The sequence below is a fragment of the Rhododendron vialii genome, chromosome 3a, assembly GCF_030253575.1.
Source record: "Rhododendron vialii isolate Sample 1 chromosome 3a, ASM3025357v1".
In the NCBI taxonomy this organism is placed as follows: Eukaryota; Viridiplantae; Streptophyta; class Magnoliopsida; order Ericales; family Ericaceae; genus Rhododendron; species Rhododendron vialii.
In genome coordinates, this window is record NC_080559.1 from 32122208 (window position 1) to 32147919 (window position 25712).

A 25712-nucleotide genomic window follows, 5' to 3' on the forward strand; every position below is an offset into this window, starting at 1 on the left:
CATCAAGTGAAGGTGAACAAAATTGCTCTTCTTTTTAATGGGCTCGCTATCCCTTTATTAAATGTAATTTTTTTTTATTAAAAAGTCCATTTGCACATACATTAGTCTATAGATCCCAACACAAATGAATTTGTCATTTTGTCCGATGCACGTGAATTCACTAAATAATGAGGGTTTTCTGTGAGTTGAACATATTCAGACATGTGTGCATCTGCATATGTACAATATAAAGGGAAAAACTATAATACACTCCTTATTTGGGTATGTATCACATGTACTCTCCAAAATATTATGAATTATGGAGAAAATGTTACGAATCGTATTTCAAAAAAGTTGCGAATCATATAAAGGTTATGAAATACACCAAAATGTTATGAATCGTAATGAAAATGTTACGAATTGTACTGCTTAAAGGTTATAAATTTTAGAACAAAAGTTACGAAACACACTAGTTTATAGGACACAACTCTTGAACGAGCTTTAGCTCAAGTAAATCAGTGCACTTCAATTTTTTCCAAAGAAATCAGTCTACCCATTACCAGTTTATAGGACACAACTCTTAATAAGCTCCACACAAAAACCGTAGTAGCATTGCTAGCTCCTCTCCAGCTCTACAAAACAAAGGGAACCTAGAAATAGGCCTCTCATTTGTATTTCAAAAGCCGAAGAGTTGTGAAATTTCAACTTCTATACCACCAATATTCCAAGTACAGAACCCAAATCCTTCGGCCATGGATCACAGTTTTACAAAAAGGAGAGAGAGGCCACAACCCACAAGGATGTTGCAGAAGCAGTTGGAAAGCGGCCGGGACTACTCTAATGTGGACGCAAATTAAGAAACAATGTGTGTGCGCATCTTGCCGTTATCGTAAAGAAGACGCTTCATTGGTATGGCAAGAGGACACTATAAATACCCCACCTCCAAAATCAGCAAATAAGATCGCCGGCTGGAACCATTCAGTAATTCACAAGTATTGTTTATGTACCCTGGCTCGATTCTCTTCCCACCACAGTCTAGCATGCATCTCCCCAAACTTTTCTCGACTGCACGTACACCGCATCCATGTACAACAAACAGAGATACCCAATTCAGCTCAAGACAAGAAAATTAGAGAATTAATTGACCAACTAAAAAAAGAGTAAGGTGCAGATTCTTCATTATGATACTCAAATGTTGTTATTATGAACTGTGGGGATAAGCCCACAGGCCCCACGTACACAAGCGTGCAAAACAACCAACGTTGATGCACTATGGGACAATGAAATTAAATAATGCGCATCAAAACACCATTTGCCAATTGATGATCAATCACATACGAAGAAAAGTTTAGAACATCTATTTAGTTCTATATGTTGTCCTATCTATTAGTGTTACTGTGTTAGTGAGATGGCGTCCATCCAGTAGCGTTAGTGTGATGGTGAATAGTGAACGCATAGTTAGCAATTGAACTGATCAGACAATGGCTAGCGAATTCGACACAGCTGAAAAATGGCACTGATAAAGAAAACTGTGTGAGCTGAAAAGACAAAGTGGACCAAGTGGCAGCATTATTCTGTTTTGCGGTTGTTGGCTATGCTGCTATCATTTCTGGTTTGGGGCTGATGGTTGTGCTGCCAGTCCAGCCACCTAAGAATGCTTGTCTAAGAGCAGATGGCCAACAAGAAATTGATTGCACTTGGGCCCTAGAGTTGACACAACAAGAACCAACCTGAATCGGACACGTCTGAGTTCCCTTTTCCGCCCAGGCAGTGCTCTGATGGTAATGTAAACCCCAGGTTCATCCTCTTCAACCCATTCAGTCTCTAGACCGCTACCATTACTGACGGATATCTCCCCAGAGCGATCTGCCTCCCTTGATGAGCTAGTCCTTAAGGAGGCATCTACCGATGATGTTTCAGTCTTAGCTCCACTAATGCTGGAGATTTCTGGGGTTGAGGTGAGACCCGAATCATAGTTATACCGAGATTGCACCGGGTGGTGTTCATTTCGCAGTGGAGGAGTAGCAGGGGTATTATCTTCAGCATGCCCGGTTTTGATGCTCTGTAATAAGCAATAAAATAACATTACCGGCTCAACATTATGAACGGGGAAAAAGTGCAATGCACTTGGTAACAATAAGACCATTTGATAAAAGTTCAACTTTTTCAATTTACACATAAAACTTCAAAAGTGGTGATGATGTGCGACATATTTCACCTCAGCTTCAGATCTGGGAGGGGTTGGAGGAAGTGGGAATGCTTGGCGGTTTAACCTCTGGACGTTATAGAGCTCCATTACTCTATCATAGTTCTCTGTCCACCATCTTTGAGCTTGCCATTTGTTGTACTTCTCTCGGCTAATCCACCAACACAAATAAGCTTTCCATCATAATTCTTCATAAGTTGGTTATAAAAAACTATGGGAACGTCAAATGGCCTCTCCCATGTATGTGGAAAACCAGTGTTGGCATCATGGCATGAAGGCCAGTTCTAAATATATACAGTAAAATTCTGATCATAGTAGATTTTTTGGGGTTTTAATGTTGTAATCAATGACAACACGAGATAGGTACCATATGATCTGAGCTCTAAATTAATTTAGTCTCTGTCACCATACTGGCAAAAAATAAAATTCTAAAAGAGACGTTCAACTCTTTCACAAAGCAAGTGCTTTCATCATTAAAACCACATGGGGGGAACAAGAATCCAATGTGTAGTCCACTCCTTATAAAAGCGAACAGTTCACACAATCAATGTTTCTTGTGTGTGTTGTGTTTTCAAATTTTGAGTACATCTGAAGAAGGGGAAGAAGGTGGGCATGGGAATACACTACGAGAATGATCATAGTTTTGTTGTCCACCACACAAAACATACTAGCCAGGGGAGTCATAAGTCACATAATTATGCGCGAGCATGAAAGCGCCTCTCGAAAGTATTTCAGATTAGTAAAACTCATGACAGTGATAATTGAAAAACGTGAGCGGGGGGTCCTATGTCAAGGGAGCCACGACCCCCTGTAGTCCACCTCTGGTCTGTCTATGTTCCAAATCCCCAACTCATGATGATAGGCAATCTTAAGCATTATACTAGGTAATCTTTCATAAACAGTTCTAATAAGTGTCTCTCCACTAAATTGGCCCCACCCAAACTTTATTGACAAAAGAGGTGCTGACCTACTTCGAGGTTAGTAAAAACTAAAAACCTACAACTTGATTCAGTGCAGTGCAGGTGAGAGATTCCACATGGACTAGGTATTGTGGGTCTCTAGGTCCATGACAAAGTGAAAATTGAAGCTACCGAATTAAATTAATGTCAGTCCTGAAGCATGCTACCAAATCAAATAAGAAAATTATTTAAGAGGGTACAAGTTTTGGGTTATAAACTTATGATACTCCGAGGTGAAGTGGTCGTAAGATGATCAGCTACCGAACCTTTTTCTTGATTATCTATAAACAAGAGTCATTTATTTTTCCCATAGATGCCAAAGGTTCACCATCAGAATACAATTATGTTGGAGTTTGTTTTTGTTTTTCCAAGCAAGCCTGAGTACAAAAACCCACTCAAATCCTCAGCACCCGAACAAAAATGCTTGTGCTAATATGCCGATGCATTTTTGGTCATTAAATCAAGTGAGAGACTCTCTGATTCGATGAGTGGAAACACACGGGAATGAGGTTACAAAAATATTTGAACCCCTATGAAAGTCCTGTGACCCCTTCCCTTTCGTAGCCAATATCGGACCACTTTTTGGCATCACCCCAGCAAACCAACGATTGCAAACAAAATAGCAGTCACAAGATGACAAACAAAGGAATTAGGCGTGGTGAAGATTGAAAAAGAAAGGCAGGCAGAGCCCCCGACAATGGAGCAAGACTTTTAGTTAAAAGTTTCTCAGGAGGCCCCCACTAAATAAGAAGTTGGAATGAGTTCTGCTTTTGGACTTTCAAAAAGGCAACCCTTTGGATTTCCTTTTCCATAATGTCTGCAAAACTTTAGAAATGAACAGCTAGAGGTTTCTACTTTCTCAAGATGAAGGGTAGTGGTGCTCCTAAAATCGATCTTCCCTGCATTCTGCTTGTGAAATTTGGAAGAGCAATAGACTTTGAAAAGAACAGTGAAGACCAAAAGAATTCAAAAAAGATCGTTGTAGATCTCATTTTTCGTCATTTCTCAATTGTTTTTTCAATTTCAATACAGATTTTCGAACTATTCTGATTTTTCTCATCAAATCGAATTCTTAATGTCACTGTTGTCACATAAACCGACGAACAACTAAAAAGTAAACTGATCAACAAATATTGACACCGTTTTCAAAGTAATTACTTAGTTTAAATTGACCCTGAGATTGCGTTTAGGATGAAGAGATTGGTGGAGGATTTTACACTTGGTAGAGAAAGAAAAGAGGAGGAATTAAACAAATACTACTTGTTTAAATTGTTGACCTTATTAAAAATTCTTTTTCTGTCGCAAATCCCTCCCCAAAACAATTAACCACACAAACCCATATGAACAGGGCAAAAGCAATGGCTGCAATGCCATGCCCGTAATTTTAAAACACAGCTCTGAATATAATTGCGTTCAGAATCATTCGATGCATATGATTTCACGTGCATCAAACGATTCGGTACAAGTTGTATAGTTGTATTCAGAATTGTGTGCGTAGAGTTTCTCCAGGGCAAAATCCATTTGACACACATAGCCCAAATAGAATCAGGACCGTCCAGATAGAATCACAGAAACAGTCCCACATACCTGAACCGAATGCGCTTGAGATCGTTCCCACCGCGTGGCATGGACACGAAGGTAATGAGAACACCGGAATCCACCTGCGCAACCCACTCCTTGGGCTCGTGCTCCTCCACGAACACGACCGGGTCGACTCGGCGCCCGCTCGCAGACGCCGCCGGCGTCCCCTCGCCGCTCGACATCCCCTTCAACCTCTCCTCCATTTCCTTCCCCCACTGTCTCGACCCCGCCGTCGATGCCGAGTTCAAGCTCGCCGTCCGCCTGTGCGACCACCGGAATCTCTGATCCAATGCCAAGTTCGACTCGCCGCCACGGCAGCTCTTTTGTCGGTGCTGAGTCGTTATTGCTCCCGTACACGGAGTGCAGTTTCGGTACGCCCCCGATGCCTTCCATGCCATGTCCTTTATCTGCAAAACCAAATCCTAAGCCTTAATTGAGGCACACAACCCAAGAAAATACACACACAGATACTGAGAACCGTGTTGAGTACGGACGCAACGGAATGCCGCGAAATGAGTCAAGTTCACTCTCAAATTGAACAAAAAAATAAAATCTTGATCAAATGCAAACAAAATATATGTAGAATAAATTATCATATCCCAGTCTGTGCATGCATAATTGCATAGTATAAACATACATTCAGAGAGAGAGAGAGAGAGAGAGAGAGGAATTAGTACTACCTGATAGGTGAGAGATTTGAGGGATTGCTTGGTAGTTGGAGTGGCATTGGGATCTTGATTTAGGGAATCATCACCGGGATGCTTCGAACGAGCTATGCACGTCAGCATTTTGGCTCCTTTAGGTCTCTGTGTAGGGATTTGGAATTAAACGAACTGACAGTTTCCGTAGTTTTTTGTGTCTCAAAAGCCCGGAGTATAGAATTTGTCTGGAACTGGAAGGATCGGTTCAGTAGTAATAAGTACAATCCAGTACCAGTTGAAGTGTAGTCAGTGGTAGTTGTGGGTTGAGCTTTAAAGCCCAGATAACGAGTGAGTTTTCGGACCGATATATACTACGAGGTATCCACTCGGCACAACTCGGCACATTTGAGCAGTCCGATACACTTTTGCATGGCTCGGATTAAAACTCTCTCTTTCCTCTCATCCTACAATTTCTTCCTCCAAATCTGAGCCGTTTAAATATGCAATGGACGGCTCGGATGCGCGAGCAGGCACCATGTGGTACCCGCTCGGCACTGAAAATTTTCCCCCAAATAACCAAGCACCAGTGCCCATGGCTAGTGGTAGTTCTTGTCAGTTTGCGCTCATCTCGATTAATTCATTCTGGGTACCTAAAAGTAACAAACCGGCATAACCTCCGGTGGATTAATTTTTCAATAGTGCGGAAGTACCGCCACATGGTGCTCGGTACCACTTTACAATCACACATTCATATGAGGTTCATGTACTTAATGGTAAACCCCACATTGTGTGATTGCAAAGTGGTATGAAGTACTCCTACCACGTAACGGTACTTCGAAACTAATGTATAATTTCACCTTTCAGCGGCCCTAATATTTGAAGTGTTTGGCCTCCTTGTGACACGCGAATTATTTTATTGTTTTCTCATAATCATAACCACTTAGCTAAACTTTTGAGGTTAATGTCACTCCTTAAAATCACGCCATCGGATAACAAATCCGGGAATTGATAATCAAAAGTCAAAAAATAGAAAAATACATGCTCCATGTATATTTTTTGGGTAAAAAATTGAGAAGAATAATCCAGCGGTACTTTCATAACAGAGTTCATTACAAAAATTGTGGATAAATCAAACAAAAATTATGGACAAAATCAAACTAATTAAATAACTATTGTAAACAAGAATAACACAATGCAGTCGATATACATTTTCACTTAGTCGATACTCCCTCCGTCCCCATTCTTTAGTCCCTTTTGGAAGTCTGTGTCATTTTTCAATTGATTATATATTGCAATCTATAATTTTTTTAGGCGATTTTAAAAATATTTTAATTTTTTTTGGTGATTTTGAAAATATCTTTTAAAAGAATTTATTGAAATTTATCAAATACAGTAAGATTCATATTACATATAAATAGTACTACTAATTAAAAATTATAATTAGTTTTTATAAATAGTATTACCAATTAAAAATTATAATTAATTTTTTATCCGATTAAAATAGGTCAAAAGACAAAAAGAATAGAAACAAAAGAAAAAAATAGAGACAAAAGGGAGTATTTTTCATCCCGATTCAGACGTTGAGCCTCAAGCAAAAAATGGCTTGATATGTATTTTGCTCATCACAAGGTTATGGCATGGTATAATGAAGAAATAAAGGACTCGTTTACATCGACAAGTCACTGGATTTGGGAACGTCTCGAGCGGAATTGTTTTCACTTTCGAGAGCTTTTCACCTCCTCATCTACATCTATTCTCGTTTGCGGATCAAAAAAAAAAAGATCTACTATTCTCGTTTAAGAGCATCTCCGACTCCCAACCATCGACCACCCGCGGATAAAAAAAAACCCATCGACCGCCCCTTTCCTTTCTTCCTGACTCCCTTCTCCATCTCTCTCTCTCTCTCTCTCAAATTCTAAAGAAGCTCGAAGAAACTAGCAAGTCGAAACCTCGAACCAAAGCTTTGATCTAGAACAGGTAATCACTCATTTTCCCCCTAAAGTTCTGTTACTTTCTGTATATTTTTCAATTTTGGTTAAAATCAGTTTGCGGTCATTTTTGAAAACCCCCAAATCTAAGAATACTGCCTTCGTTGGAATTCGCCTTTGATGGCACTTATATTACACATACATACATACATGCATTTACAGTTTACATTTTTCTTCATCTGATTTCTGCGGTTTTAGATGGAAACAGGTCTTAATTAGGACTTCTTTTTTCTTTTCTTTTTTTTTGTTGGGGGGGGGGGGGGGGGGGGGGGGGGTGGGTTTTTTTTGATTCTGCCAAAGCTGCTCGTGGGTTGGGCTTGACTCGTTTAGCAGTCGAACCGAATTCGAGTTTTTGGCTTGTTTACTAAATGAGTCATCTCAACACTCAAAAGCTTGGCTCTTCAAACTCGAGCTTTGGGCTCGTTTACTAAATAAGTCCGACTGGAACACCGTAAAACTCGGTTTGGTTTGGCTCGGCTTGTTTCGACCAAATCCTCTACGACACCCGTTCCGCTACCATCTCTCTTGGCCGCCGCCACCGCCACCACCACCTCATCATATCTAAAATTTGGTCGGCCACAGTAGAGAGAGGATCTGAACTCTGAAGCCTCTAATATTTCATTTTCTTCTCCGTTTCATTACACAAGGAGAGAGAGAAATAGAATGGCTCAAATTCCTAATCTGGACAACGCCCCTATCAATCTCACATCCATAAGGTACATCCAGTAATCACTCACATTTCCACTTGTTTTTTCGTTACTGTCGTTCTATCAAGTTTAATTAATTTTGTATCCTTTCGTGTTTTGTGTGAAATCATCAGAGATCAATCTCAGAAGGAGCTCATCACTATCCTGAAAAATGTGAGTTTCAATCTCATGCGCAGCAAAAAACTCCGCGTAATTTTGCGTTACTTATATACGTGTATGTGTTTTTCTGACCTGAATTCAAGTAATTCTTGTGCAATGGTAGATTCGAGGAAAGAAGTGTTTAGTCATCGATCCTAAGCTTGGAGGCGCTCTCTCTTTGATTGTTCAGACCTCACTCCTCAAGGTTTGCAGCAGTTGTAGTTGTTTTCATTTTCGTTGCTTTTCTTGTTTAAATTTGTGAATCAATAAGTCACTGACATTTACTTGTAGTGTTAGCGTCTTTTTTATTTTATTTTATGAACTGCGTAAAACTTGTTTCATTTAAATAGGCCCCCCGCTAGTCGACAGTGGGATTGGTCCCGAATTAGTGGAGGTGCACCCAAGCTGGCAACAAACTCATGGGGTCGGGTGTTTAGTTCTCATTTTCAAAGATTATGACGACAAGTCCTAGGGGGCTTCTTTCTTCTTAAGAAATCCCTACCTTTTTCATAGTGTGAGCTGGGAGTAGCTCCGAAAAGTGAAATTAGACTAGCTGAAATGGAAAGATGCATTCATGATTCACCAGTTAAGTTAAGAAAACAGAAGCTGGAAGAAAAAAAAAAACAAAAAACTTTGCTGTTACGGTCCCACAGTCAGTCAGGCAACCTGACCCATTTCGAACAAGCACACCTGAGTTGTAAGGAAAAATTGTTAAAGCACCGAACTTAGAACCAATTGGCAGGAGAGTCCGCCCAGGCTCATATACTAGGTTTGGAGGTTATATTTAACTAATATGGGACAAGCTCTAACATTCCCCCATACGCGCGACCCTTGACTCACATGTGGTGAGATAAACAAACGATACAACACATACGAGTCAGGGGTCGCACATGGAGAGGAACAAATGATCCATAACACATGGATCATAACGAACAACAGTGCACTTATGGCACAAACAAGGGGGAACAAATTTTTCGAAACCCTAGTTCTGATACTATGTTAAAACATCCAATTCAGAACCAATTGGCAATGAGTGGAAAGACTTCCCAAGCTCATATACTAGGTTATATTTAACCAATGTGGGACAATCTCTAACAAAATTAATAATAAAACTCGTTTTTGGTATTTTGCTTTCAAAATCAAGAAAAATTGTCAAATGTATTGTGTGCAAGCAGGAACACGGGGTAGAATTGAGGCATCTTACTTCAGAACCAATTCAAACTGAATGCACCAAAGTGGTTTACCTTGTTCGAGCTCAGATTGATTTGATGAAGTTTATCTGCTCTCATGTTCATGCTGATGTTTCAAAAGGACTTCAAAGAGAGTATTTTGTTTACTTCGTTCCTCGGCGTGCAGTTGCATGCGAGAAGGTCAGTTTTCTTTATTTTGGTGTTTGGTCAGTTGTAGCCTTGTAATAATTTACTCAATGATCAAATTGCATGTACATATTTGTAGTGAACCTTTATGTGATGTAAGGACTTTATTTGTCGATTTTTGTAGATACTCGAGGAGGAAAAAATTCATCATTTGATGACTATTGGGGAGTACCCCTTATACATAGTTCCTTTGGACGAGGATGTATTATCTTTTGAACTTGACCTCGGCTTTAAAGTAAGTTTTTTATTGCCAGCCTTGGTCGTTTTCCTAAATTATGACCCTTGCGCTAATGTCCAAGAGTTTTGTTTATACTTGACAGGAATGTTCAGTTGATGGGGATATGAGCTCTCTTTGGCATATAGCAAAAGCAATTCACAAGCTTGAGGTTCATAAATTAGTTGACTTGACTTGACTGAAAAATGAAATAATCATGTCTTCAATACCGTTTTCGTATCTGAATAGCACCAAAGAGATTTTTTTACAAGTACTTTTGAATCTATGGGCAAGTTCGTATTGCACCTGTCCATCTAACAGTTCTCATGGTTTCATGAACTGTAGTTTTCTTTTGGACTGATACCAAATGTGAGGGCCAAAGGCAAGGCATCAGTTCGTGTTGCTGACATTCTGAATCGGATGCAAGCTGAAGAGCCTGTTAACTCCTCTGATGTAATTATGCAGCATTCAGCTCCTTTTCATGCTACCGTTCAAGACATTGTTCATGGTCAGACAATCTGATCTGTTTTTTTCTACAGATGGGTGTGCCAGAGATTAATACTCTCATCCTTCTGGACAGAGAGGTAATTTTTTTTCCTATTTAGTTCAGCTCAACCACAAAACAGTACTTTATTAACACTTTGTTGCAAATTTTGGTGGTCCATATCTTTGTTGTCTTACACGAAATTATTGCAAGGGTAAATGTAGAGCCCAAACACTTTGTTTTGATTTTGTTTCCTCTAGAGAAAACAAAAATAAGGAAAAACAGATTGAAAAACTGATAAAGAGGATTTTGTAGATGCACAAAACAATCTCTTGTTCTTCTATTCGATAGATTTCCATGGAGATGTGGGGAATATTAGGGAGAAAGAGACTTGATAGAGTGTATGGGATAGTTGGTTTTGGCAATAGTCATGTATTCTGGGTTCTCTCTTTTGTGTAAGTCTTTTGACAGTTTTGATCTGTTGGTGAGTGTACATTGTCAATTCTTGAATGTGACACACATGGCATTACACAAGGACCGTTTGAACAAATACAAGTGGTACGCGATGTAGTGGCATTGGTACGGTCATGGTATTGTAAGTGGTGGTGATGGCGGTGGTGGCATAAGATTATAAGAAGCCTAGTAAAACAACTGATTTAGTTTGTTTATTGGATCCATGTTGGAGGGTATTTTTCTCCCCTATGAGAAATTAGAATGGATAATCGAGTTGGAGGAGCACTCCCACTCTTTTTGTTTTCACCATTCAAACATGAGGATGGGAGGAAGGGGCTAGAATGGACACTTTTTTTTGTTTTTCCCTTTCAAACATAAGGATGGGAATAAGGTGCTAGAATGGGCATTCCATTCTAGCCCCTTCCTTTATAAGAAACATGGTATTGAAACAATTATGACACTGAGCAATATGCGCTGCACTCATTTTCCTGTATAATAACATGAGATCCAAATGGTTTACTGTTGTGGTCTTCCTTTCTTTCTCTTTGACTCTCATTATACAGCTTGTTTTCTGTAAGTTATTCACTCATGCTTCGACTACTTGCACGTGCAATTATCCTCCTTTAAAATCTCGACTCTTTGCACGTGCAATACCCGTCACCTGAAAAACTATTCTCCAACCAGAAAAGGCAACCTTAGAAGGGCTTTACCTTTCCAAACTGTTCTTGGGTTTACCGATCCTGAACAAGTCCATCTAAGACGAAAGGAAGAAAGCTATGATCAAAGCTGTTAAAGAAGTTGAAGACGAATGATTAGATGTGTCTTTCAGTTAAGGATTGAGGGCTGCCCCGTCCGTCTGCCCCTGCTAGCATTTGACTTTGCTCAGGGGCTAGGCCCTGAGTCTTTTGTTAAGGGGAACCGAATCCCATTACCAAAATCACGATTGGATAATAAGGGTAGTTACCATTCCCTATTCGTTTCGATCCTTGTTCTTGGTCATTGTGGCAGAACTACGTTAGCTGGTGCGGTGTGGTAAGTGCAGCACACAAGCTTGATGAGGAACAACTAAGCCAGTGGTAGCCTTGTCACAGACCAGAAGGATGATACAAGGCCGGATAGTGAGGATATTTGCTGTGATACTGGTGTGTTGACTTCCCACTGAGAGAGAGGTGCACGTAACCAACTTATCAAACACGGTGTTCAGCTGACTTGCACTGTTAAACCCCTGATGTATTGGAAAATTGGAATTAGGCACCCTTCTTTCGGGTATTGTCTAGTCCCACTACCAAGAGCCCTACTTCTTCCATGGTGTGTATAAGAGCTGCAAAGGTCATTACTACTCCCAGGAGATTATGGTTGTCTCTGTGAAGTCAAATGTACTCCATCCTGCTTAGCAGCCATCGCATGCCTAAGATTATCAGAGGACTGCTTATCTTTTTCTAAAATGCTAGCCAAACACCTGCTGCTATTAACCTTTGGTTCTATTCCAGTGTACTTGGCATATCGTAATTACAAATTACATATCATTTGGAATGATTACTATGTATATTGAGGAGTTCAGAAATGTTACCATCTTGATGCTGATGTGTTACTTGAGGATTTCTGGTCATGTATTGGAGGGTTTTATTATAATTTTTCTTCTAACTTTGATGCAGGTTGACATGGTTACTCCTATGTGTTCCCAGTTGACATATGAGGGGCTATTGGATGAGGTAAAAGCTTGCACATTAGGACTATAAGTCTATACACAATATTTTACTGGCACGAAAAAATGATTGTGTAATTTGTTGCATCACAGAAAAACTTGAGTTGAGAGCAGAATGGCTACTACCAGTTAGTTAAATAACCAAAGCTCAAAGCTCAAGCTTAGTCTGCATAATTCGTTGGTTTTTACTTTTGGTAGCTCCTTATCATTTCCTTATTTTCATTTAGTATGGCGAGGGGCATAATCAGTACGTTATTCAGGAGTGAGAGTTTGACCAAAAGAAGCATGGGGTCTACTTATGGCCTTTCTTGTTTGGCACTCACACAATTTCATTGCCAAACATTGTTGAGTACCGTGTTTGGGCCCTAAATGCACTATTGGGCTCCTAATTGCAGTTCCCAAAGGGAGTGGTCATGCTAAATCATGTAAAGCATATTGTGCCACGCTTATTATCTTAAGAGTATTTTCTTGTCCCTTCCATGCAACATGAAATGTGATTTGAAGAATTTCTTTTTTATGTTTATATATTTTTTTCTATTTTGCATAAGCCATCTTCAATAGCTGACATGCAGTTTCTACGTGTCAATAATGGTGCTGTGGAGCTAGATTCATCTGTCATGGGTGCCCAACAAGAGGGGAAAAAGATCAAGGTGCCACTTAATTCGAGGTAAACTATGTTTACATGTACCACTTTGCTACGTAACCCTGAGGACATTTGTGTGTTTCCATCAGTATTCTCATTAACATCTCTTTAATGTTGGTTGGGTCCTTTGGTTTAACTGTTTAAGAGAAGAAGTGTTGTTATTTTACATATCACTGTTGATGGGGTTGTGGAGGAATAATTTTGGTCTCGGGAGTGGGGTTGAATGTTTCAGCATGCTGCAACATGCTTTTTATATTTCGAATTCACTTTTTAAATACTTCGTTTATGCTTTTATTCACAATTAATTGTTCACATTTACTGGAAAAACAATTAAATATTCATAGTTGCAAGCACATTATTCGTTTGATGCAGGGCAGAGGTGTACAAAAGTAGCAAGGAAGTTATAACTTGCAGATCATATACTTCTAAGTACCCTAAACACTCACTGCTCGTTTGTTTGTGATTAAAATTTTGGATGGAAGAAGGGGATATAATAAGAGGGGGATATGATTGAAGGGAGGGATTAACATTTCTATTTTGCCCCCAAAGAATTGTGTAGAAGGTGCCCTTGGTGTCCAAGGGGTATTTGGTAATGCTCTGAGCCGGATAAAATTTGGACACCCTCAGGGGTGTCTAAAACTTATCCCCGTTGAAGGGGATATGTATATTTGGGGAATTACGTATCCGGGAGGGAAAACGAAACAAACACCAACTAAACTCAACCTGGATTTCTATATCCAGCTCCTATATCCCATCAACACACAGGCCCTAAGCACAACATCCACACACAATTTTTAGCCCTGGTGAAGATGTCGATTCATCCTGTCTTGTACTAAACACAAATAATGGTGCTTGTTTTAGCTATTGAACTACTTGAGATGATGAAGAGACCAACTTTTGTAAATATTCCTAGAACTTTGTTTGCAATTTAAGGGAGAGTGATTATGGAGCATGATACTTGCTGACTTTACTTAAAGCTCCTGTGTTTTTTATGTTGGTCATATTGTTATTCTGCTAAGAAGGATTGTGGACATGACAGGAAACTGTTTGGTCATATTGTTATTCTGCTAAGAAGGATTGTGAACATGACAGGAAAATGTAATGGTTGTAGCATATTTATCATGGACTTTTAGTGCAGGGAACGTTCTGTTTTACTCTATGCAGGCCCTTTTGTCCCAATATTTGTTTTAGAGAAATCTGTCTGATTAATAAACTCCTTCTTTCTTTTGTTATGTGTTTGTCAATTTGATTTTTGATTGCCTTCTTTTTTTCACTTTTTTTTCTAACAAAAGGTACGAGTCCACAAATTTTACTGCTTAGTGGTTTTGTTGAAGTTTGGATGGTTTATTTCTTGCATTGCGCTTTTGTCCAATGTCTATTTTTCCCTTTATTTTGGCACATTGATTTACTCTTGCATTGTCGTCTTTTCAGTGACAAACTTTTCAAAGAGATTAGGGATCTCAACTTTGAAGTTGTTGTCCAGGTTGATCTACAATACTTCAAAACAATCTCTATGAACTAGTTGTTCATTCTCTTATTATGGTTTTCTCAATGTTCATTTGCTTCTGAAGTTGAGTTTGTTTCATCATTCATGTTGGAGTTCTACTTCTTTAGTTGCCATTTACGCTATGATTGCAGGTTCTACGTCAAAAAGCAACATCCATGAAGCAAGACTACACGGAGATGACAACTACGGTATGTCTGTAGAATTCGCCAGTGAACCTTTACTCTTTGCCTTCTATTCTCATGACTGGGATTATTGAGTTGCAAGCTATTGATGCAATGATCTCTATGTAAGCAAAAGATTCTTACTAAATGATTAAATCGGTACTCGCATGGTGCAAACTCTAAATCTGATGCGATTAGTCCTATAATTTCAAAGTATATGCTGAGAATGTTTGTGTCTTGTTTTCTTGTTCTAATGTGCTCTCATCCAATTGTTTACAGACCCAGTCAGTGTCTGAACTAAAGGATTTTGTCAAAAAGCTGAACTCATTGCCAGAAATGACTGTAAGTTAGTTCATTTATGATTATATTCCGTCTGCACTCCGAAGGACAAGTTGAAATGGTTACTTCTTGGTGTTTTAGAGGCATATAAACCTTGCTCAGCATTTGTCAACATTTACGTCAAAACCATCATTTCTTGGTCGGCTAGACATGGAACATACAATTGTGGAGGCTCAGAGCTATGACATGTAAGCTATATTGGAAGTTTTGTTTCCAATTTTCAAAACTGTGGTTGTTTCATATTTTCACACTACATACATCTGTGCCATGAAAATTGTCTCAGAGATGCAAGGGTTTCCCTGAATACTTGGCTTCCACTAATGATCATCCAATTGTAAATACTTGATAGCAGCTTCTTTTGTTTCACCTGGAGAAATTCAACCTTATAGTTTTGTAGTCACTTATCTGCTCCCAAGTTGTCGTTTTTAGTTTTCTCATTTTGCACGGTTGACTTATTTAATCTTGAAAAATGTGTCCCCTTAGATTTTATATATGTTACAAATTTCAATGTAGCGGAGTATTATACCCAGGTTCCTATCTCTTCGCCTACAATTTTCCTCCATCTATCTCCTCAATACAAAGAACACTGGAAGTGACTTCTATTCTGTTTTCTCCTTTATCTATTTTTGGAAATAACAGTAAATATTATTCTTTCTAGAAATGAAAAGCATATTCCTCTCTCACATGTAAATGGAATGCTTTGTTGCACTAAAAAAAATAGAGTAAATGGGACGCTTCTTGGAGTAGTTACTTCTGTATCTGTAGCACGTGGTCAGTCTCTGGAATTTGAGATGCATTGGAGTTGGAGGTCTTGAACTTTTTTGATTGATAACCATATTCTTTGCTACCATGAAAATTAAATGATTGGTTTTGGCTTTTGATCATCCAGCTTGAGCATGAGGGAAAAATTGATCATCGACCAAGGGGGTAAATTATTAGTGCAAGTGTTGCTAAGTCACAGATTAAATAAAATCCTATTACGTTCAAGAATTCAAAACTGTTACAAGTTCACATGACACCAATTGTTTTCCTCGAATGTCTTCTATTAGCTCCTGTGTCATCTATAATTAGAACAGGTACTGCTTCTTGTTAGTGACATGTGTATTGTTATTCTACTTTTCACCACGTCATGTTTTCAGGTTCTTTACGGTGGTTAAATAAAATCCTATTACATTCAAGAATTCAAAACTGTTACGAGTTCACATGACACCAATTGTTTTCCTCGCATGTTCTTCGATTAGCTCCTATGTCATCTATAATTAGGACGGGTACTACTTCTAGTTAGTGACGTGTGTATTGTTATTCTATTGTCTGCAACTCGCAAGTGATCTTCATCACATAATGTTTTGAGGTTCTTTACAGTGGTTATAGTAGTTCTATTGTAATTATTTTCCCGAGGGCATGTAATTCAAGCAAGGAGCTAATGCAATTTATGACTGCAGATGCTTTGATTACATTGAAGAAATGATCCACAAACAAGAACCTCTTGTCAGTGTCCTACGGCTCCTCATCTTATTTTCTGTTACTAATGCAGGGTTACCAAAGAAGAATTTTGACTACTTGAGGCAAGTTTGTATGAAGTTTATGTCAATTCCTCAAATTTTGCTCACCTGAATTACTGTGGTGAATGCTCTTTGCATTACCTTCATACTTTGTCACTCTTGTTTTATAGGCGGGAGCTGCTTCATTCCTATGGTTTTGAGCACATGGCTACTCTGAATAGTCTAGAAAAAGCAGGATTACTTAGAAAACAGGTTTAAGAACATCCGAATTTTGTTACATAGCATTTCTTTGTTTTCCACTCAAAGTCTAGCAACCAAGTTTATCCGCTGTTTGTAGACTCAGATTCGTTCTACACCCTTGTTTTGCAGGAGTCAAAAAGTAACTGGCTGACAGTCAAACGTGCTCTGCAACTTGTGGTTGATGATACGGACACAGCCAAGTATTCTTCTTTTTAACCATGTGATGATTGTATGCTTATTTTTACAAGATCAGTTAAATATACTTCTGTTGGTTACAAATTGAAGTCAGAAGATGTGCTAATTCAGTATAGTTGGATTCTTGGCCATCACCATAGTGTCCATTGTGCAACAGTTGGAGTTAGCTTTATGGTTCAAATTTGCAACGCAAAGCATAAAATTGTCTGCTCCTTAACATTTATATGATACTGCATTTAGTTATCATTTTCATCACCATTCTTTTCTCTTTCTTTGCTTTTCTTTTCTGGATAATCATGACATTAATAGTTTAGAAGAGATGTCAAGCAGCTAGAGGCATTCACCCTATTGCTAAATGGACTGCATGGCATCTACACAGAATTTTAAAGTCCATTAGCGAAAAGTAGCTCATGTATGGAATCAATCAAAGGGAAATAGGACTCAGCAACTCGCTAACCTTTCCTATAACCAAGACGCAAGCAACAGATACCTTGGTATCTTGAACCTCAAGGGCTTCTGGTTGGATTTAGAGTTGGGGAAACTTTAGTCACCTCTCAATGAATTAGTCGATGATTTGCCGACTCTTCAGCTTTTCTCACATGTGGCCCCAGTTTGGAATAAAGTACGGTCTCCTCCCCAAACTGTATAGGGTAAGAATAAAATCCTATGCTACCCGGCCAAATAAACAGATAACTATACTGTGCGTGAACTGTCCTGCATTGCATCTCATTCTCCCGCCAAACAAGAATATCCACCAGATGGAGGATCTCAGATTCTCAAGCAAATTTTTGCTACCATGTCCAGTTCTCAATCTGGAATTGCCCAAATTTTTGCAAACCGCCTGACTGTGATGGCTCAAGCCAAGCATAATTTTTCGGCTGTCAGCTATAATATTTTACAAGTTTAGAGATGCCAAAATTTGTTGAACTCTCAACCTTGGATGACACTTGAGGCTTATAATAGAGTTTGACACACAACCTGCATGTGATATGCTTGAGAATTATACATCTCTCAGCATTTTCATTGTCTCATTAAAAGTCTTTTTATAGAAGCTGAATTAGCGTCTTAGATGCTAGTTTAGTCTCCCAAACACCGGAACAACTCGAATATAACTGAGATAGCAACTACATTTTGAAATGTGTAGGATGTACGTCTAGGGCTTTCACCGATTCTAATCATCGCCTGTTGACACTTGACTGGTAAACTTTCACAGTGATAGGGAAAGCTTAAGAATGATATTGTTTTATACAATAATAATAAAAATTTATTGAGTTTGATGCCGGGTTGACTATCATAACTTCTGCAACATCTTGAACTTCAGCATGCAGCTATATGTAAATTGAGTACTTTCTACCTGTTTCTAACATTGTATTGGATCACTATACAGTCCAACAATGTATGAACTTCGGTCTAATGTTTTTATTATTTTGAAATTTAGAGTTCCTATTGTCTTGCTTCTGACTTCTTGATTGATTTTCTTGTGTGGCAGCCCGAATGATATTTCCTACGTTTTTTCTGGATATGCACCTCTCAGCATTCGCCTTGTTCAGCAAGCAGTTCGATCCGGATGGTTAGTTTAATTTATGTACTCTGAACTAGGTATCTGTTGTTGTTGACTGGCCAAACTACTCTATTGATCTTGTGTTAATCCTGCATGCCATGAATCTGGATACATGGAAGGAAAGTTTGTCTTGATACCTATTATCTAACATTTACAAGGAGAACCACTCTCCAACAGTACAATAACAGTACACATGTAATCCGTTTTTACTATTTTCCTTTAGTTCTCTACTATTTTTCAGAACCAGCACGATATTGCTAATCTTCCTAATCTTGTTTGGTTCAGTTAGAATAGCTTTAAATGACCTATCATCTCAATATGGTCAATTCTTAGTTAATGACTATTTGATCCTTCAAGGCGTCCTGTTGAAGAAATACTGAAGTTGTTGCCCGGACCACATTCAGAAGCAAAGCGAGTTAGTGCTATTCTAGATTTTGTTTGTTGCACTACATTTTTTATTTGTTTTGTTATCTATCTATTGTTTGATTTTCTTTTTTAATCTGTTGATATATTTCTGCAGAGTGGATTTGCAAGCAGTCCATCTCTTGACACACTTCCCGGGACTCCTAGTTTGGACAAGTATGTTTTATTAACTGTATCCCTAATATGTAAATGATCTTATGTTCATTTTTCCTAGCACTCCTAGATTTCCTATGCAGTAGCAAGATGCAAGCAATACTGCCATGTACATAAATCAATTCAATTCCATTGAATATACAAACACTGCATGTACTGATAGAAGCTTGCATAATACGTGTGGCATCTTAAGTTCAGAAAATTTGTTTGCCAGCCAAAGTATTGAAATTATGCAGTATTCTTACATTAAGTGATAGCAAATCTGAGTCTTTAGTCATGCAGGCCATATGCAAGCAGTGTTGGCATTGTCAATGTCGCAGTTATGATGGGGTGTTATTGCAATGATTATGGTGCTGATTGGGACCTGTTGTTTATCCCTTTTTAGTTGCGAGCCTCGGGACTCAATTTTGAGGCGGTCGTACCTCTATTCCCTTCATCCGAAATTGTTTCTCTTGGTTGATCTCCCATAAATAAGTCAATGTACCTAAATTAGTAAAATTCCTTTTCTGCCCTTTCCTTTTGCAATTTGGAAGTAACTTTGAAATGTTGAAGAAAACTTTCCAGTAACTTTTTACGTGCAAAGATTAGATCCCTTTGGAAGTTGAGTTCTCCAAAATAGACGAATACCTTGGGATGGAGGGAGGATTATTTTTTTCAGGAACTTATGTGGTTCATGTGGATATTTTCTGGTAAAAAGAATGTGGATATTTTATGCATTACACTTTTAATCCTAATTAGAGAACCTTTGTTTCAAAATGGTGCCTGAATGTCTAAGTTCAGTTTTTCTTGTTTCTTTTCCATATGTGATAGTTAAGCTTGACACTTTTTGACATTTTTTCAGAGTTGGTGATGGGAGGCGCTCTCTAGTGCTAGTTGTTTTCATTGGAGGGGTAACTTTCGCAGAGATTTCTGCACTTCGTTTTCTCAGCGCTCAGGTACTTCATTGCTACTGAGTTGCATATTGTGTTTCCCTCTATAGAGTTTTTAACACCGTTTTCTGAAATGTAGCAATCATCAGCGCCATTTGATATTTATGAATATCACTCAAAAATCTTTTGGATGAAGTAGATAAAACGTTGTAAGATTTTACCCCCCTGTAGAAGAATCATGGCTCCATCCTTGATCTATTCTGTGCAATAAATTGCAACTTGCTTTGCAGGAAGGGATGGCATATGAATTGATTGTTGGCACAACAAAAATCATCAGCGGCCACACCTTAACTGAAACACTCATTGAAAACTTGGGATGACTTGAGTTGTAATCATCTGGCTTCTTTTAGTGACAAATTGTGCAACTTGTCACTAATCTGGTCCGTTTTGAAGATTTGACAAGTGAGATTTTCTGATTTTCCCCACGAGGTTTTTTTTCCATCAATTTTTTATATTGGTGTTATACGTAAGCGAATCCTTGCTCTTTGTTCTTTGGAAAGGTATTTGTACATGTGTAGATACTTGGCTTTTTAGTGCTGCATAATTTGTGAAGTCCGCGGACTAAATTCCTGCTTCCATTTTAAGTGCCTTATTCTCAGGCTTGGTTGATTTGTAATGCTGCAAAATGAGAACTTGGGGATGGTTTTTGGTACACTTGTTCAACTCGACGAGCTATACAAAGTGAACGTTTCCAATCATCGGAGCAAGACCGGAGCGGACGCGATTTCCATGCACAGTACCATCCCCCTGTCTGCAAAATGACCAGATCCGCAGTGTAGTCCTGTCCAGTTTCAACTTCCAAGTAATAGCCGAGGTAGTTGAAACGTGTAAGACACAGCTTGTTTTTCGTCCTGAAGATGAGAAATGTTGTGACCTTTCTCTTTTGTTTGGGCTGCCACACCTTCCCTGTTCTGGCGATTAGTTGTATCTGAAAACTCTAATTTGGAATTACGATTTTGGAAAGCAAGTTGCATCGGTCACCTGCAACTTCATGTGGTGCATAAGTTTTCTGAGTCTATGGTTAACATTCCATTTTAGGCAGTGTATTCGAGTTAAGCTATACAGTATATGGTAGAACACTAACATAAGAGCATCCACAATGTAATAATCAAAACCAAAAGGTTGCTAAAGTTAACAATGTTTGCTAAAAAAAGTGTTCACATTGTAATAATCAAACTTAGCAACCTCTTAGCAACTCATCAAATTTTGGCTTTTGAATAATCAAAACTAGCAACTTTTTTGCCAATAATCAAATTTAATGGTTCCCTCATTTTTTCAATCAAGTACACCCATCATTGCATAAAAACCTTCTCTCTCAACAATGTTTTTAGAAAATTATTTTTAAAAACTGTTTTTTTTTTCCAGAAACTTTTAAAAAAATTTAAAAAAAAATTATAAGTGTTTTGATAAAAAAAACGGATTCTAACAGTTTTTCAAAAAAAAAAAAAACTGTTTTTTTTTCACTAAACTATTTTCTTAAAAAAAACTGTTTTTTTTTTTTCAAAAAGAGTATTCAAATTATTGTCAAAAAATTTAGTTTTTAGAATTTTGTAATTTAAAAAGGTGATGTGGCAAGTTTTGGTTATCCAATTTTGATTATTACATTGTGGACTTTTACATTGCTAACTTTAGCAATGTCTTAAATAGATAATTAAAAGATGATGTGGCAACTTTTGGTTATCCAATTTTGATTATTACATTGCGGATGCTCTAAGAATTCCCATTAGGAAAATATATGTTGTGTATTTTTTTAATCAACAAAAGTTGTTTCATTATTGGTAACGGTTTATTAAGGCAGCATTAGTTAAGATAAAAAAAAATACTCGGTTATGTTTATTTAAGTAGAAGGGAGCATCGGATTGGGTAATACTACTTTCAGAAGTTGGCCGGGCATGTTCGTTTGAGATACTCAAAATCTCTGCGCACACGTTCTTTAATAAATTTTCTATGTTCATCTCTCCTCACTCATTATACTTTAAAACATCTTTCAAAATCCAAACCGAACAAGATCCTCAAGTCCAACACAAGCAGCGCTGAATCAACAAATTAGTGTGAAAAAAGAATGAAGCTGAGGACCCAATATGAAGAAAATAATTGTTTTAATTTGTACGTCTCCATTGATACCGTATATATGAGAATAATTGTTTTATTCTCACATATACAATACTAAGGGGTATGATACCGTTAATCTCGTCACCATTATGTGTCGGAGTTTTATATCCAGTTACGCGTACTGCACATGTATTTGATTATTCGTTCCATCATTTAATTAAACTAACCAATTGTTGATCAAGACCCATCAAACTTTAGCAGCATAATTGCCTCTAATATAATGTAACATTCGAAAACAGTTCAAACTTAATACTGAAAAGGAGTTCAACATATAATAACCTCCTCACCCCAAAAAAAATAAGAAATAATAATAATTTAGTTCAAATTTTTTTCAGGGTTTCGATAACTAACCCTCAATGAAACTGAAACCACCACGAGGTGATGAAGCCTCCATCTCTAAGCGAAACACACGCGACCACGAGGCCTTGAATTAAGCCTCCATGTCTAAACGGGACAACTCTGTTGTATCCGCCAGAAAATCCAGGTAAGCTACCATGTATAGCTGGGAGCAGGAGCTGGTTTTTCCTTTGGTCGCGCCCTCTTGATCTCAACCTTTGTGCCTTCCATGTCAATGTAATTGCCATTGATCAGGATGTTATCAACCGCCTGGGCACTGTCAAACACGACAAAGCCGAATCGTGATCCCGTATAATCGTGATCCTGTATGATCTCGTGCCACACAACCGTCCCATACGCCGAGAAAAATTCCTTAAACTTGTCTTCAATTAAGGTTCTTGGGATGCCACCGACGAAAATCTTCTTCGGATCCCAATCCACTGGTCTTTTGATCCCAGATTGTGTACTATTTGTCTCAACTTCAGCTTCATGCTTTTCAAGTTTCTCCTTATTTTTCTCAACTTCAGCAACATACTTTTTGAGTCTCTCCTTTAGATCCTTCTCAACTTCAGCTTCGTACTCCTTTTTAAGTTTCTCCTTTAGACAAGCAGCTTTCTTCTCAAATTCTTTCCTCGCAGATTTTGCCCCCTCAAGCCTCCTTTCATAAGAATCCTTGAGCGCGTTGTATAATCCGGCACGCGTAGTCGCGGTTGATATTTCAGCCAAATAACCGCTCTTGATTGGCGACAGCAGCGTCTTTCGATGAGCTCAACTCCTGCGAGAGACGAGTACAAGAAGCACGCGACTGCGCCAACTCTAGTTCAATTTCTTTCAGCCGAGCCTCCTTCAACGCGGCACTGCACGTCAAGGTTTCCATCTGGTCGAGATAGCCGTTAATCGCGGCGTTCTTCTCGCTAATCTCTGAATTCTTGTGCTCCAGCAACGCACGAAGTTCGGAAGCTTCGGTAGACAATCGCTCGACGATCTCTCCATCTTTCTGATCGGTGGCTTTGAGATAGATTTGGTGCGGTAGAAGCGGGAGGGCGCCGGAGCGGGTCTGTGCCTTGTACTTTTCGAGTTGGTTGTAGAGTTCTCTGACGAATGCGTCGGCCTTCTCTGCCACTAGAGAGGCGTCGTGTGAGCAGCTTTCGTACTCTTCTTCCGAGATGAACATCGGCATGGCGTCGCTCTTTGATCAGTCGAAAGTTTATCGGAGAAGAGGAGCGGCGAAGTCGATTGGGGAAGAGGGCGCAGCCTTCTGAATCGTTTTTATAGAGGGACGGATTTATGTTTGGAATCCTAGAAACTTGATCAATAAGTTATCAAAAAAGATACAGGGACCGACCGGTCCCCTACTGAAATCGTACCAATGGCCGCGCCGGACCGTCTCTGGTCACCGGACGGCAGATCAAAGCCGTCCAAAAATTCTAAAAAAATAAAAAATGAGAGGCCCCCGAGAGAATCAACGGTATCCGATGTGTGTAGGATACTTGATCTAAACACCATCTTTTCGTGTATATAAAGATAGGGTGTTTGGATCAAGTATCCTCCTACACATCGAATGTCGTTGATTCCCGCGAAAGCCCTCTCGTTTTTTTTTTAGAATTTTTGGACGGCTCGGATTGACCGTCTGGTGACCGGAGACGGCCCGACGAGACCGTCTGTACGATTTCAGTAGGGACCGGTCGGTCCCTATAGCAGAACTCATAAGTTATTTACGGCTCCTCACGGTTGAGATGAGTTTTGAAATTTTGACCGATAATAAATATTTTTGATCGATAATAATTCGTTTTTAATCTAAATTGTTCAAAATACTTTTGAACGCACAAGATTGAGCGCGAACGGTCTGTAAATAGTACTTGTTTCTCAATTGTGGGATCAGGATTCTTCTAATTTTTTGGAAGTGTAGTGCTACAGCCACCGCACGCCGTGTGAGGCCCACTTCGGGCCTCGCACAGATGATCCGAGCCGTTTAATAATTAAAAAAAAAATCGAGTGGGAATTTTAGAACATCAGCTCGATCCAATATGTGTAGGTGCTTGGATCAACCTTCTCATCTTTGGAAAATCAAAAAAATGGAAAGATTAATTTTCTGGTGTATAGAAAGATGAGAGGGTTGATCCGAGCACTTATACATATCGGATTGAGCTGATGTTCCGCTTAGCCCACTTGGTTTTTTTTTTTTAAATTATTGAACTGCTCGGATCATCCGTGCGAGGTCCACAATAGGCCCCACATGGCGTGTGATGGCCGGCCACCGCATTTTGGTGCGGTGGCCGTAGACTTTCTGTTTTTGGAAAGCACTGACTGTCACTTTCTTAAAAAGTTCCTTTGGCTGTTTCCTTCCTCGATAAGGAGGCTTCCGCCACGTGACATCTGCGTGATTCTCCCACCCATACATAACTGACGAGTGCTCCGGGCAACACAATTGTGCTCGGAACCGTTAGATGCATGTGAGTCCATGTGCATCCAATAGCTCACATACATCTAACGATTTCGAACATAATTGTAACGAGAGTTATGTAAAAAATCTGTGTTATTAGGGCTCTGTTTGAAAAAGTTTTTATTTTCAGTTTTCTTTGGTTGTTTCTGAAGTTTTTTTTGAAAATAACACCATAAATATGTTTGTGCCACTGTTTTTGTTTACAATACACATAATCAAATCCACTAGTTTACGAAAATTTTAAAAACACAAAAAATGCGTTTTCATTTGTTTTGAAAATACTTTTGACTGCCCAAAAAATAAATAAACAAAAATTATTTTGATCACCAAACATATTTTCTGTTTTTTAATTTTTAATAAACAAAAAATTGGCAATTTTACTAAACTTTATAACCTACCTACCTCCCATCCATACTGAATAAATCTACCTCCCACGGTCCCACCTTCCTCAATCCTCACCGTCAATCATCATCACACATCTACGTACTTATGCCGATATTAATGTGTATTATGAAGATGCTAACAATAATGTTGATTCTTTATTCTCTCTTAAGTACCTACTATTCTTGGGTCACAAGTTACAAAAGTCGGTCAGGAAGACTTTACCAAATGAAATTCCGTACCGTAAAATCAAGTTTACAGCGCTCAATCTTGCACGTATAAAAGTATTTTAGACGATTCGGATTTTAATAAAACACTCTTTCAAGCAAGGTTTTTTTTTTTTTAAAATCCAAGCC

At 38.7% G+C, this 25712-nt stretch overlaps 2 protein-coding genes across 3 annotated transcripts; one reads left to right on the top strand and one right to left on the bottom strand.

Moving 5' to 3' along the window:
- Window positions 1–469: 469 nt before the first annotated feature.
- Window positions 470–5558, bottom strand: LOC131320046 (protein Brevis radix-like 4). The gene is made up of 5 exons (XM_058350588.1): window positions 5406–5558; window positions 4732–5132; window positions 2198–2336; window positions 1710–2041; window positions 470–1044 (listed from the first exon to the last, which is right to left on the bottom strand). The coding sequence occupies exons 1-5, from the start codon at window positions 5511–5513 to the stop codon at window positions 966–968; spliced, it is 1059 nt and encodes a 352-aa protein (XP_058206571.1). The 5' UTR covers window positions 5514–5558; the 3' UTR covers window positions 470–965.
- A 121-nt stretch (window positions 5559–5679) lies between these two features.
- On the top strand, window positions 5680–21125 carry LOC131320045 (vacuolar protein-sorting-associated protein 33 homolog). Of its 2 annotated transcripts, none has more exons than XM_058350587.1 (23): window positions 5680–7343; window positions 8002–8070; window positions 8175–8214; window positions 8324–8404; window positions 9375–9569; window positions 9700–9810; window positions 9896–9961; window positions 10135–10242; window positions 10329–10373; window positions 12382–12438; window positions 13004–13098; window positions 14506–14557; window positions 14713–14769; window positions 15022–15084; window positions 15163–15269; window positions 16524–16646; window positions 16754–16835; window positions 16953–17023; window positions 18508–18588; window positions 18937–18994; window positions 19100–19158; window positions 19997–20090; window positions 20315–21125. In XM_058350587.1, the coding sequence occupies exons 2-23, from the start codon at window positions 8018–8020 to the stop codon at window positions 20402–20404; spliced, it is 1788 nt and encodes a 595-aa protein (XP_058206570.1). In that variant the 5' UTR covers window positions 5680–7343; window positions 8002–8017; the 3' UTR covers window positions 20405–21125. The 2 variants fall into 2 exon arrangements, 1 of the variants encoding a protein (XP_058206570.1); XR_009198096.1 differs by lacking the exon at window positions 5680–7343 and having other exon boundaries at window positions 7767–8070; window positions 20315–20584; window positions 20670–21125.
- The last annotated feature ends 4587 nt before the right edge of the window (window positions 21126–25712 follow it).

What these genes read in the sequence shown, in the direction of transcription:
- LOC131320045 (XM_058350587.1), top strand. Translation starts at nt 8,018, where the DNA reads ATGGCTCAAATTCCTAATCTGGACAACGCCCCTATCAATCTCACATCC. An exon ending in TCATCCTTCTGGACAGAGAG is followed by an intron (nt 10,374 to 12,381) that starts GTAATTTTTTTT and finishes ACTTTGATGCAG; the next exon opens with GTTGACATGGTTACTCCTAT. An exon ending in GAGGCTCAGAGCTATGACAT is followed by an intron (nt 15,270 to 16,523) that starts GTAAGCTATATT and finishes TTATGACTGCAG; the next exon opens with ATGCTTTGATTACATTGAAG.
- LOC131320046 (XM_058350588.1), bottom strand. Translation starts at nt 5,513, where the DNA reads ATGCTGACGTGCATAGCTCGTTCGAAGCATCCCGGTGATGATTCCCTA. An exon ending in CTCAAGCGCATTCGGTTCAG is followed by an intron (nt 2,337 to 4,731) that starts GTATGTGGGACT and finishes TTGGTGGATTAG; the next exon opens with CCGAGAGAAGTACAACAAAT. An exon ending in CTCCCAGATCTGAAGCTGAG is followed by an intron (nt 2,042 to 2,197) that starts GTGAAATATGTC and finishes TGCTTATTACAG; the next exon opens with AGCATCAAAACCGGGCATGC.